A 14,566-nucleotide genomic window follows, 5' to 3' on the forward strand; every position below is an offset into this window, starting at 1 on the left:
GCAGTGAGCCATCTCTGTCATTTAGGGAGAGTTTTGTATCAGTGTAGGAAGTTGTTTACCACTAAAGTTTCTGGAAGCCAGCCGAAGGCTGACTGTGGACGCGGACTTTCCTAAGAATAGCAGTTTCAGGACTACGATGTTGCTTTTCTTATTGCGCAGAAACCTAAAGGTAGACTACGGAGACGGAGACGGTGTTTCCAGCCTTTTTACCTTCGTTACGAGCGATGCAGTGCTCGCCTCAGCAGCACACATACTAACATAGGAGCGACACAGAGATCAGCTTGTCCCCTGTGCAAGGATGACATATAAAGTTGGAAGAAGGATGCAATATTCGGGCAATGCAGTAGGAAGGATAATTATTTCGTTATTATATCATCTTTGTAGGTGATTGCATCATTCTCCGATTTTCTTATATTTTAGTCTTTATTTTTAAGCATAGTTGGGAATAATGAATGTATAATGATGCAATAATATTTAGGATAATAAAATACTATAATTGTTCAAATTACGGGCAACATAAAAGCACTGAGATCCCGTAAGCGCATCTTAGGTTTATGAATGGATCCAATAGACCTGTATAGTGTTTGAAGAATAAATTGAATTTCATTCTGTTACATACAAAATAGGTTTTTTTTGTTCCCTGGAAGATCTGGAAAACAGAATAAAAGTCGTGAAACAGCAATTTCTACACATAGTTAGAATTGCTCAGAAAATAAACCCAAATACCGAAGTTAACCAAATGTGGCTATTGTAATTACTGCAGTATTTCGGAGGACAGTAAGCAGTATTATTAACTGTTTCAGTTAGCAACAAGCACAGGGACACATTGTGTTCAGCATATCCATTTTGACATACTAATGACTGCTAATTAGATTTAAAGTAGTCAAAAATAATAGAGACCTTTAGGTTGAGAGCAGGCGTTAATCAAGGTATAACATGTTAACTCGCTGATAGGATAGCAATCTAAAAAAGTCATTTAATCTTTTCACCTTTATCTTTTTTTTTTTAATTTTTTTTAACGTTTATTTATTTTTGAGACAGAGAGAGACAGAGCATGAGCAGGGGAGGGGCAGAGAGAGAGGGAGACACAGAATCTGAAACAGGCTCCAGGCTCTGAGCAGTCAGAACAGAGCCTGACGCGGGGCTCGAACTCATGGACCGCGAGATCATGACCTGAGCCGAAGTCGGACGCTTAACCGACTGAGCCACCCAGGCACCCCTAAGATTTTTATTTTTAAACATCAGAATATTATTAGGTGATACTGTGTGATAAGGTGTGAGGTGCTCGTGGGTGTAAAGAGCATCAGCCAGCTAAAAGTGCACAAGTCAGCCAGTAAATCCGCTGTTCGGTCTCCCTAGCCCTGCACTGGCTTGATTTGTTTTTTAAGCCTTAATTAAAAACACAGGATACTAAATAATAATTTTGGCCTCATGGACCTTGGCCTTCTATTTTGGATTTGACAGTAATTTGTATTTTTTGGACTCTGTGCGTAATGGTGCGCTGTATATTATAGGGAATACAAAGAAACGTATGTGGTCTCTTAAAAAAAAATTATAATCTAGTTGGAAAATATTAAATAGCAAACCAAGGTAGCGTTTAGGATCCTATAGCATCATTGAGTAAATGTTTCAGTGACTTTAAAAATAATATTAAGCTCCTCGGTTTGAGAGGGGTAGTTGAGAGATGGGGATTTGTACTTATCCATTCTTCAGGTCTCTGCTCAAGGGAGAATCCTTCCCTTGAGTCCACTCTGGGAATCCTGCCTCCCCACTGGACTCTGAGCTCCTTGAAAGCATGGGTAGGGTCTGTTTTTGCCCCCCATTATGTCTCCCACGCCTTGCACTGTACCTGCCACGTAGATTTTCAACAGATGTTTGTGAAATTACTGTATTCAGGTTTATTTTGGGCCTTTGTGTCCTTGGAGTCCCCTTAGCATGCTCTTGGACCTCCATTGTCTTTGGAGTTAGGGTTCCCTGCCCCTAAGGGAAACCCTTCCTTACTCTGGTAAATAGGAACTTTATTTTAATTGCTTCATTGGAGTTCTTTTGGTGGTTACTATTTGGACGTAGAAGACTTACTTACTTTTTCAACACAATATATATACAGTGTAGACACATATTGAACTCTGAAATTTCTCTGCAGCGTTCATCATTGTTGATTGCTCCTTCCTTTGAAAGCTTTCTGTCTTTATTTCAGCGACAATGCAAGCTGTTTTTAAGCCCTCTGGTCACTTACAATTTTTTTTTTTTTTTTAGAGATAATTTAATATCAAGAACTTGTTAATTACAAACTTGTTAACTAGGTTTCTGAAAACAAATAAAAGAACCCTCAAGTGTCAGAGAGAGTGGAAGGTACAGACACAACCCCTAAAGTTGGGGAACAGATAAGAGATTGGAATTACTAAAATTCATACGCTTCAAGGAGTCTGTGTAAACTGAAGTTTAAACCAGGGCTTATGTCCCTGAGCTCAGAGGAAGGGCCTTATAGGTCAGGGACCTAAATGGCTGGTGTTGGTATCGCTGAGGGTGTGCAGTGAGGCTGTGCGGCCAGCGCTGTTGCAAAAGGAATTCAGCCGGTGCCACGGAAAAAAACGGCTGCCCCGGTGAAGAAATGTAGCTGGAGTGTTACACCCCCCCCCCCCCCCGCCCCCCCGGGAGCAGGGAGCCAACAGGACCAAGCCTCTTCTTCCTCTGTTCTGGCCGTCAGCCCCTAGCGGCTCTTGCTGGCAGAGCCAGCTGGCAAAGCAGAACTGTGGCTTCAGGTTCCAGCCACAGCGTCACGGAGCAAAGTGTAGAAGGCTTCTGTTCATCAGTGGAATAATCAGAGGGCAAAAGGAAGCTGGGTACCGGGGTCGTGATGGGATAAAATGACTTTATTTTACGTAAGATATTTTACGTGAAGTATACCACTGACATCAGTATTAAACAAAAGCAAGTCTTAAACAACAACTCAAAATAGAAAAGGTGTGAGGGAGAAATCACGCATGAGAAAATGAAGGGCCGTTCAGCGAGTTTGTAACTGTATAGGAAGGGATCATAAAGATGGGAAAATGGCACAAATACAAGCCTTCCACTAAGCTAGCGGTTGTAGATTGTGAAGTCAGATTTTAAACATTTCTTTCTTTCTTTTAATCGACTTTTGGGAGCACTTTTATGTTTACAGAAAAATTGAAAGTGCAGAATTTTCGTATCTACCTGCCCCATAGTTTTCACTGTTAAGAATGTCTTACGTTAGTATGGTACGTTTCCTTCAGTTGATGAGCCGATACTAATATACTCTTATTGACTAAGGTCCCTGTTTACATTATGGTTCAGTCTTTGTGCTGTGGGTTCGGTAGGTTTTCCTCTTAACCCCTTAAGGAGTTCCCCTTAACCCCTCTGGTCATTTTTTAATGATCTAACCTGGTAGTTTCTCTTCTTTCTTGTTTAAATGTAGGCATTTCCTGTGGAAATTTCCTTAGTTGTTTGCCTTGATGTAATCTCTTTCATTTCCATATAGCTTTCCCAATTTCCTTATCAGTAAAATGGGAGGTTGAATTAGAAGCTTCTGAGGTTTGGGGCACCTGGACGGCTCAGTTGGCTAAGCTTATCAGACTCTTGATTTTGGCTCAGGTCATGATCTCACGGTTTGTGAATTTGTGCCCCTCATCGGGCTCTGTGGTGACAGTGTGGAGCCTGCTTGGGATTCTCGTTCTCTCCCTTTCTCTTCACCCCTCCCCTATTCACACCCCACTCTCAAAATAAATAAACTTAAGACAAAAAAAAAGAAGCTTCTGAAGTTTTACCCCCAATTGGCTATGTCCTATTCAGGCTCATGACAGTTTTTTTTTCCAAAATCATCCTGTTTTCTCTGTATGAGTCTCCTAAATATTTTTAAAGCTAAAAATGACCCTCTTGGTTATACAGACTCAAAATCTTGGTATACCTTATGACTTCACCAAGATGTACAGCTATTTGTGTTACCAAGTCCTTTTGATTTTAACTTCTTTAATGTCTGTCCGTTGGTCTTACCATTTCCTCTGCTGTATTATTGCAAATTTATGTTTCATTTCTTATTGCTTTCCAGCAGCAAGGGCTGCTGAATGCTGAAATCTTAAGAAAAAAAAAATTTTTTTTTTTTAAATTTTAGAGAGAGTGAGCGTGTGCAAGCAGGGGAGAGGAACAGAGAGAGAGAGAGAGAGAGAGAGAGAGAGAGAAAATCCCAAGCAGGATCCAATCCCAGCACGAGCCTGATGTGGGGCATGATCCTGCAACCTGGGGGTTGTTACCTGAGCCGAAATCAAGAGTTGGACACTCAACTGACTGACCACTCAGGTGCTCCGGAAATCTTGTGACCTTAGGGAAGACTTAAGTGAGGCCGTGCTGGAAGCGGCCGTCTATAAGTAGGCGCCTAACTTGCTTGTTATTTCTGGCAGAAAAGAAAACGAGGACATAATTCAGAAGGGCTTGTTCCATTAGTGCAAAAAGAGAATAGGCAATTATTTCTTCTCTCTTGTTGCACTGTTGTAGTAAATGTTTTCTTAATATGTGTTCCTTTTCAGCATAATGGGAGTTTTGAGTAACAAGTGTGGCTTTCAACTCCAGTATCAAATGATTTTTTCAATATGGCTCCTGGCATTCAGTCCCCAAATGTGTGAACACCTGCGGCGCTATAATATCATTCCTGTCCTGTCTGATATCCTTCAAGAATCTGTCAAAGAGAAGGTGACAAGAATCATTCTCGCAGCATTCCGTGTAAGTGTTTTGTGGGGTTTTTTTTTTTAATGGTGTGTGTGTGTGTGTGTGTGTGTGTACGTGTGAGGCATTTTCCCTGTGGAGTATATATTTGAGGGCTTTTAGCAGGTGGGAAAAAACTGATTGTTCTCCGTGTAGTTATCAAACTATGGGTGTTGGTGAACATAGAGACAAACCTCACTAATGTATATATATTGTGGGATTGAGGCAAAGCCATATAATAGGATGGGGTTGGGGAGAAGCCATTTAAATGGATAAAATATATGAGTTATAAAAAGCTCGTGGGAAATGTCATTGTATGATGTTCATGTGGACGAAATCCTCTTTGGTTGCAGTGTGTTCCAAGAGACCGTTGAGGAAGTTTTTTTCTCTTAAAGGGCCCTTATTTTAGTATAGAGTTGTAGTTCAGATTCTGGATATAATTATATATATATGTATATAAAACTCCCTTGAACAGATGAGGGAATTGAGAACGAGATGGGGAGCTGAGCCAGACTCTGAAAACTAGGTCTTCTGGCTGCCAGGCAACTTAACACTGAAATAAAGTGTTGTTAATTGCCTGCGCAGACCCAGTGCATTTGCTGTCGTAGTTGTGTGTTGATTATTTTGTTGGTCACCTTAGGATTTGTTGGGCTTCTGAGGGATAGCTTGGCCAACCCTAGCGTCTTTTAAGGATGCCACTGGAGAGTAATAATAATGGGATTCAGAGACTGCTTACTCTGTGCCATGCATCATTCTAAGACTTTCCATTTGTTAGCTCATTTAGTGCTTACTACTGCCCTAGAACATGGCGATTATAGTTTTTATTGTTAGTATGTTGGTCTTTTCATTTTACAAATGGAGATACTGAGACAGAGAAGGCACATTGCTGGTGGACATGCAAATCCAAATTAGCTTCGTGATCTGCTTTTAACTGGTATTTGCTCTTATGTTTTCCTTAAATAAACAACAACAGACCAAAAATAAAAAAGTAGTACAGATGTATTACATACATTTAAAAATAGCATTCACATTACATTTGCCAAACATAGTCACTAACATCTTTCAGATTTTTCTAAGCACACAGAGAGAAATACATAATTAGGTGTGTAATTTTGTTTTATATTTAAAAATAAAATGGCATCATGTTATAAATATTGTTCCGTGACTTTATTCTTGACAATATGTGATGAATATGTGTTCATTTTCATACACATGGTTCTCCAGTAACTTTTAATGTCTGTATTCTACTGTGTTGATGTAAAGTGGTTTCTTTAACCAGTGTCCTATCGACGGGCATTTGAGGTGCTTCCAGTTTCTTTTACATGTCTGTCCACTTCTGTTGGATATAGTTCATTTTTTTTTTTTAAACGTTTATTTTTGAGAGACAGCGAGGGGCAGAGAGAGAGAATCCCAAGCAGACTCCGCACTGCCAGTACAGAGTCTGGCGCAGGGCTTGAACCCAGAAACCCAGGTCAGCTGAGATCATGACCGGAGCTGAAATCAAGAGTCAGACGTTGAACCAACGGAGTCATGAGTCACCCAGAGGTCCCTCTGTTGGATATATAGCTCTATAGGTGGAATTACTGAATCTAATAATAAACGTTCACAGTCTTGATAGGTAACATCAAATCACCTTTCATAAATTTGCAAGTTTACAGTTCCATCAACTATATCTTGAGGGTGCCTGTTTTTCCATTCTTCCACTGGCATTTAATATGATCTTTCTTTTCATTGTTACCAAAGATGAGGTGAAAGTGAAGTCCTTTAAAGTTTGTATTTTGTTAACAATGAAGCTGAGCATTGTTTAATACTTTCTATTAGTTATTGATATTCCTCCTATAAATTGCTTACTGATAGCATTGGTCACCTTTAAAATTTTTAAACCTGATGTGTAGTAACCCTTTTCTAGGTGTTTGTAGTTAATAATAATCATAACTAATGTTTATCGAGAGCTTATTTTGTATCAGGTGCCGTTCTGATTGCTTTCAGTGTGTTGCTCATTTAATCTCCCAAGAACTCCATGCAGTGGGCGTTAGGCCACAAGTGGTTAAGGAATTTGCCAGAAAAGCTAGGAAGCGGCAGAGTGGGACTTCGGTCTCAGGCAGTAGGACTCATGCTCTTAACCGTCGTGCTAACCTGTCTTCGATGCTGAGGATAATAAATGTTACAAGTTATTGGGTGATTTGCATGCGTTGACTTATTTAATCTTCAGTATTATCCAATTATTTTATTTACATGTGAGGAAACCAAGGCTTAGCAAGTAAGTAAGCCTCAGTTAGTAAGCATTACGATTGGAATTCCAGTGAGTGCTGTCTGCTCCAGGGTCACTTACCACTCTGTCATCTCCTTTTTCTCTTTTCTTGGTGCATTTTCTCAGGAATCTTTAGCATTAAAAGAAAGGGAAACCACAAAAAGGAGAACTGTAGGTCACATGAGAGAGGAATTCTGATTCCCTATTTGAAAATACATTCTTTAAAAAAAAAATTTTTTTTTAACATTTATTTATTTTTGACAGAGCACGAGCAGGGAGGGGCAAAGGGTGGGGAAGGCACAGGCTCCGAAGCAGGCTCCAGGCTCCGAAGCAGGCTCCAGGCTCCGAGCTGTCAGCACAGAGCCCGACGCGGGGCTCGAACCCACGAACTGTGAGATCGTGACCTGAGCCGAAGTTGGACGCTTAACCGACGGAGCCACCCAGTCGCCCCCAGAATACATTCTTTTTAATGTAGGAACTGTTCTGTGGCCCTTGAGAATTTACTCTTAAGAAACAGGGGAATGTGGTGCCTCACACTGGCTGTGCCATTAGGTTTTCTAGCAAACTGTTTACGTGAGTGGTCACGTCCAGATACGGTAATAATCAGTTCTTCAGTCAGAGCAGGTTGTATTAATGAGACTCTACTTTGAGGTGTTTTAGTAGCTGAATTGAATGTACCTTTTCTGCTGCTTGAGTGTTTCATCATCCATATTCTTATTTCTTTAGTAAAGATGAAAAATTCTAGAATTAGGATCTTCCAACAGTCTTCTTTTGGAGGTGGAGGGTGAGAACAGGAGGTTTTAGGAGAAGCTTCAGAGAGGAGAAGGCTTGAAGAGATTTTGGAAGGATGCCTAGGAGTGTTTTAGTACAAAGTTGGAAAGAGGTTGATAAATGTTAACAAATAAAGAAACTGACTTCTGGAATTGTCAGTAATTTGTTCTTGTAGGTTGATTATTGCCCCCTGCTCCCACCCTGAAGCAAATGTTAAAGGAATAAATGGAGTACGTAAGTCTGGCTCTTTTTTTTTTTCTTTTTTCTTTATTCTTTTCCTGTGTGAGAGAGAGTGTGCTTAAGCTGGGGAGGGGCAGAGGGAGAGGGAAAGGAAGCATCTTAAGCAGGCTTCATGCCCAGTGTGGAGCCCCACGCTGGGCTCCATCTCACAAGTGTGAGTGAGATCATGACCTGAGCCGAAATCAAGAGTCGGTGGCTTGACCGCCTGAGCCACGCAGGCTCTCACAGTCTGGCTCTCGAAGATACGATCCTGGTTTGTGGCCACCGGCTCTCCGAAAGGACAGACCTGCTCTGTAAAACGGAGCGTTTGCTCTGCTGCTCTGTAGTACTCTTCTAGGCCCTGGCCTGGTGGGGCCAGCACAGACCCTTCGGCCCCTGTCACTGACTCACCCTAACGTGTGTTCATACTCTGGGGGCACTCTGGGGGTGTCACCACAGCCCAGGGCCTCTGAACGAGGCTCCTTGAGATCTGCTTGTGCTACTTTATTGTGCGCTGTGCCTCCTTGGATGGACATGCGGCAGGGCTGGCTGCTCTTTTCAATTCTGTTCATTTTGGTCGAATATGAGTTACATCCTTTCAACTCAGTATATATTTTTGAAAGCTTAAAGCTCCTCCTATTTGATTTGTCTTTGTTTTGATCTTCTCCCTCGTTTTTCCTTCTTCTAGTTCTGCTGTAGTTACAGGAATCTTTGTTTTATTAAACTTCCCTATTCCAAATTAAGCACCTGCCGTGTAATAAGCAAATGGAAAAAAATTTGATCTTCCTGTTTATAAAAATAATACGGTGTTATGGTTAAAAAAGATGCTATGGAAAAATATTAAGAAAGAAGTGTAAATTAAACATAGTTTCACTCTCAGATATGGAAGCCTCTTGTTAATACCCGTAACTTACGATCTTTGTTCCCTTCCCACATCGGGGAGCAACCCTGGATGCACTGCAGTGGGCACCGAAAACCCGAATGGTTGGAGGGGCCCGGGTTCTCCTCTCTTCACCGTTTGGGCAGATCGCGCTTGGCACCAATTTCTGCAGAGAGTGCGTGCACTCAGGTTGGTGGTGGTGTGTGTGCCCAGCATGCACAGTGGAGGCCGAGTTTGCTGGGCCGTCGGGTCGGCCTCTCTGCCTTTGGGAAGTTCGCTTCGCGTCTCCATGCTTCCGCTTTGTTCGCGTGTCTGGTGAGAGTGATACCATCTGTCTCCAGTCTCTCCTCGGGCTTTATGCTCCTATGATAATGCCCTTTGAAAAACTAAATGTGGGCTAAAGAGCAGGCCCTCAGTAAGTATTGTGACTATATGAGGGACCGAACAAAACGCTGAGGTAGCAGTAGAAGAGCCTTCTATAGGAGTAGATTGGTGGTATTGAATTTAGTGATCTTTTTATGGGTTTCTTTATGGACTGAGAAATTCCTTTTAAAGGTTTTGGCTGCTTTGCTTGGTTCCCATGTTTAAAAGTATAACAGGAAAATTCTACAAGAGAATATCTGCTTGCAGCTAATTCTGCATTGACAGTGAACTCACCCTAGAGTGTCGTACATTTCGTCTTCATGAGTGTGTTAAGATTACTGATTGTATTAGGATTTCATTTAAATAATCCACTTAACAAAACACTGTGGGAAGCAAGACTATAGGGAGAGAGTCCCAATTTTCTGTTAGTGCATGGGCTTTTTTCTAAATTGGAAGCTGTTCCTAAACTTGTCATGAAAAAAGTCTTTTTAGAAAGTAAGATATATTTGGTGTTGCTAAATTGTTAGGAAAGTTAGTACCCTGACTCAATGTCTTTGCAATTACATTGTCAGAAAGATGTCTTGGATTATTATCATTATTTTTTTTCTTTGTGTGACTTTTCTGTGAAATGGATCAACAGCTGGCTAAGTGATTAACATGGAAGTGAATAGTATTTTTCAGTTTATATCTACCTATCCTTTTTTGTATGTTATGTTTTCTTAAGTTAAAATATTTACTGTTCCAAATGTTGATGATCGTAAACATTTATCCTAAATTATTTCTTCTGATCATTTGGTGATAAGGGTGCTTGTCTCTTTAAGGTAAAATGCAGGTGTGGGAGAGAGAGCTGCTGTAGAGGTCAGGGTCTTATTTTAGCTGCTCTGTTCCACAGAATAGATTTCTATATTGATTTTCATTTTAGACCATTATTGTGTAAGATAAAAGGGTCATTGGAAGCAGCAACCGTTAATATTGTCATGTCTTAGAAGAGAGGTGTTAGTTGACGTTAGTTGAATCCTACCTTTGAGATCCTCCCTCTGTCTCCTTGTCCCTCTCCTTCTCCCACCCACTCTGCTGTCTCTTCCATGAATTATTTATTCACCTATCAAATGTTTACTAAAGGCGATTATGTAATAGGCAGTGTGTTGTTAGTTACCGAGTGTATAGAAGGATGAGTAACATAAGATGTGTTTTCTCATGATTTCGTTTTGTATTTAAACGCTCATCTTTATGGAGTGACTTCGTGAAGTCACCATGAAGAATGTTTACAACATAAAAAGCTCAAAAAGTCCCAGAGAACTAGAGAGCCAGACTGAGGTTCTCAGTTTTGTTTTGTTTGTGTGTGTGTGTGTGTGTGTGTGTGTGTGTTTTAAACCTAATTTGGGACTTCTCTAGCTTACCTGCTTTTTATGGAAATTTGAGAAGTGCAATAGTATAGCCCTTTTTCTGATTTTCCTTTCAGTATGGTGTATTAGGAAGAGTGTATGCTCTGGGGTGGATGGATGTAGGCATGAATTTGGCACTAGGCTGTTGGGAGAGTGGCTTGAACTCTTAGAGCGGATTTCTCCATCTGTGAAAGAGTAATTCTTAACTCACTTCAAGATTAGGTAAGGATTCAGTGAGATAACAGGAGCCTGGCAGTAGTAAGCATAAAGTTTGGTATTTATTTCCCTGCCTTTTCTGCCGAGGAAAACATAGAGTGATAGCAGTTTGCCTGTTTAAATCATCTACGTCTATAAATTGCATTCTTGCTAAGTTAGTGTTGAACGTGGGCAAAGATCCAGTGCTGACCTGTTTGATTTAGAAGAAGTGGCATGGGGGCACCTGGGTGGCTCAGTCGGGTAAGCGTCCAACTTCGGCTCAGGTCGTGATCTCACAGTTTGTGAATTTGAGCCCCACGTCGGGCTTTGTGCTGACAGCCCGGAGCCTGGAGCCTACTTTGGATTCTGTGTCTCCCTCTCTCTCTGCCCCTCCCCTGCTCATGCTCTGTCTCTTTCTCTCTCTCTCTCTCTCAAAAATAAACAAACATTTAAAAAAAAGCGGCATGAATATTTTATTGATATGTAACACGATTTGAAAATTTTATTTAAATTATATTTACAGTTTTAATTTTGTACCTACAGCACATGGAACTCATTACAAGGGTGATTTCGGGGCTCTGTCTAATTTTAATTTCAGATTATGTAAACTAGACCCAGTCTGTTGGCAGGACTATTAGATTTTTAGACCCTGCTGTGCTAAATTTGGGACGGTACAGTCATTAGGAGAATATACAGAGGGCTGGAAATCAGAAGAATGTCTTTAGATATCCAGAACTTTAATGTACACAACTGAGTTAAAATTAAGTCATTAGAAAGGACATAGTAAACCCATTTGACTTAGACCATCAGCAGGTGAAAAAATGACGTGTCCTATTTTCTTTATCATTCTCAAATTCATAAAACCTTTAAAAAAATTCACTGATGAGGTCAAGGATGATCTAGTCATGTATTTTTTCCCACATCTTGAAACCCAGGCAGGAAATTTTTGTGCTGAAGGCTTTAGGAAGCTTGCCGAGCTGCTGTGAGCTGAAAAAGTCTAGCAGCTGCTAATTATTTTGTTTCCCATTTGGCTCGGTGGATTTTATTTTTGAAAATGTCAGTCTCACTTATTCATAGTAGGTGCTGGACTTCAGGTCTCTGCAAATGTTATTCTATTGGTTAAGTTGATTTGTCAATCTTTAGTTCCTAAAATAAATCAGTAGGTTTTGAGCTAGTAACTGAAAAGACACTGAAGATCATATTTGTGGTCTAGAGTTCTACATATATTGTGAGTTTTATTTCTCTTTTGGGCTCTGCTTAGTCAAGAGTCTACGTAGTGTGTCAGATAATGAGAGAATTTATATTTTTACTTATCTTCCTATGCAGGCGGTTCATAGTTGGAACCCTTTCGGGGAGGTCCACCCTAGTTTGAGTGTGTGGGGTGCTGTTTCGCCCACAGCTTTGGCGTGGAGGTATCGCTATCAAGAAATCTTCCTCCCTTGGGGCGCCTGGGTGGCTCAGTCGGTTAAGCAGCCGACTTCGGCTCAGGTCATGATCTCACGGTCCGTGAGTTCAAGCCCCGCATCGGGCTCTGTGCTGACAGCTCAGAGCCTGGAGCCTGTTTCGGATTCTGTGTCTCCCTCTCTCTGACCCTCCCCTGTTCATGCTCTGTCTCTCCCTGTCTCAACAATAAATAAAACGTTAAAAAAAAAAATTAAAAAAAAAAAAAAAGAAATCTTATTCCCAAGTCTGTACCTCATTCCCTGTCTCAGGAACTTACGCGTTACTCAATAGATACCAGGTCTGGTGAGGTATAGTAAGATTGAGTCATTTTTTCATCTTGGGCTGAGTCTTTATACAGTGATACTTCAAATATGGTGTGCGTGTGAACCGTTGGTTAGCTGCGTATAGAAAGGAAGAGTAAGCAGGCAGAAGCTTACAGTACCTTGACGGAATAGTTGCATACCTGTCGAATTTAATAATACAAAATTTGAGATTACGTTGTGCATGTCTTTTTAAATTCATTTTTCTGGAGATTCATTTTTGTGTTTTATAAAAGTATTTGCACTTCCATGGCTCGAAGGTCAAAAGCAAACGTAGCTGGCCTTCCCCAGTTGGAGATGGTTTGAGAGACCCTGCTTTAACATATAATTTCACAAGGCTAGCGGTTGTGGCGAAGGAAAGATCTGAGTTGTCACGTGATTCCACTGTACTCTTAGTAAGGTCGAGATTTCTGCACGGTTGCTTGGACAATGGCAGAAATTACATTTGCGCTTCTGATTTTGTGGAGGTGAAGATGCCATTGAATTGTAAGGCTTTTTAAAAAAATGTTTATTTATTTAGAGAGAGAGAGAGATAGAGAACACGCATGTGTGCATGCTTGAGGGAGAGGGAGAGAGAGAATCCCTGACACGGGGCTCAGTCTCACAACTGTGAGATCATGACCTAAGCTGAAGTCAAGAGTCGGCTGCCTAACTGACTGAGCCACCCAGGCGCCCAGAGTTTTGGGGCCTTTAAAGAATAAGCTGCTGCCAGATTGTCTAGGTTTGTGTGGGCAAATTCAGTTTTTGTTTTTGTTTTTTTTTTTAGTGTTAATTTATTTTGAGAGAGAGAGAGAACAGGAGCCAGGGAGGGGCAGAGGGGGGGGGGGAGAGAGAGAGAGAGGGAATCTCAAGCAGGCTCTGCACTGTCAGTGCAGAGCCCAACATGGGGCTCAATCTCTTGAACCTTGAGACCACGACCCAAGCTGAAATTAAGAGTTGGACGCTCAACCGACTGAGCCACCGAGGTGCCCCACAAATTCAGTTTCTTATTTCATGATCCATTCGTTCGTTTTCATTCTTTATTAACGAAATGGAAATGAAATTAAAACACGTTTTGAAGGGAAAATGAACAGGCTCATTGATTTGACTCAGGATTGAAGAAAAGGGGAGAATCAAGTATGACCTAAGTTCCAAAGTTCTGTTATCTTGGAGAACTGAGAGGAAAGGTGGTATTAGAAGAACACAGTAGTGCTGCTGTTAGTTATTATATTGATTGTGTTGAAGTTATTGTTGAAATCGTGAGTTATGATAATACCTTCATTAGGAAGTTTAATTCTTTAGTCAGCAAACACAGTGAAATAACAAAGGATCATATGAGCAAAAGTGTTTTGATATGTTTCTTTTTTAAAAATTATTTTTAAGATTTATTTTTATTTTTGAAAGAGAGAGAGCGAGCGAGCACGCATGTGTGAGGGAGGGGCAGAGAGAGAGGGAGACAGCGGATCCAAAGTGGGCTCGCAGCTCAGGGCGAAGAGCACGATGCGAGGCTTGAACTCACGAACGGCGAGATCGTGACCTGAGCCGAACGAAGTTGGATGCGTAAGTCCCGTGTTTTGATGTGTTTCTGAAGTTAGAAGAGATAGTAAGAAAAATAACTAGAAAAAGCAACAGAAAACTTTGTAAAATAATAGATAAAGTCTTTAAAAAGCAAAGGAAGAAGGGAAGAGTATCATAAAGGAAGAGGTTATCAGAACTTAGGTCTCCCCACAGCTTAAGGTCTTTTAACTGAATTTCATTATGGTCAGGGAACATATTCTAATAAGTTTCAATTCTTTGAAATTTGAGACTTGTTTTAAACAAGACTTATGGTCTGTCACGGTGAATGTGCCATGTGTGCTTTAAAAGAATGTATATTTTGCAGATGTATAGTGTTCTGTAAAATGTAAATTAAAGCAGGGTGGTTAAGAGCGTTTTTCAGCTCCTCTCTGCACTGATGTTTTGTTTAGTGGTTCTATCAATTGCCAAGAGTGGGAGTTGTTAAAATCGCCAGCTATTATTTATGGATTTGTCTGTTTTTCCCTTC

At 40.8% G+C, this 14,566-nt stretch overlaps 1 protein-coding gene and 1 non-coding gene across 4 annotated transcripts in view; both read left to right on the forward strand.

The window, feature by feature from the left end:
- Positions 1-14,566, forward strand: part of ATP6V1H (ATPase H+ transporting V1 subunit H) — a 106,989-nt gene that overhangs the window by 37,227 nt on the left and 55,196 nt on the right. For all 3 annotated transcript variants that reach the window (XM_015071282.3, XM_027042862.2, XM_027042861.2), the window contains one exon: positions 4,542-4,734. In XM_015071282.3, coding sequence (XP_014926768.2) covers positions 4,542-4,734 — 193 coding nt within the window. The remainder of the gene's footprint in view (positions 1-4,541; positions 4,735-14,566) is intronic.
- Positions 230-333, forward strand: LOC113594778 (U6 spliceosomal RNA). The gene has a single exon (XR_003415221.1). It is a non-coding gene; the product is annotated as a U6 spliceosomal RNA (small nuclear RNA).

This window comes from Acinonyx jubatus, chromosome F2 (assembly GCF_027475565.1).
Source record: "Acinonyx jubatus isolate Ajub_Pintada_27869175 chromosome F2, VMU_Ajub_asm_v1.0, whole genome shotgun sequence".
Classification (NCBI taxonomy): domain Eukaryota; kingdom Metazoa; phylum Chordata; class Mammalia; order Carnivora; family Felidae; genus Acinonyx; species Acinonyx jubatus.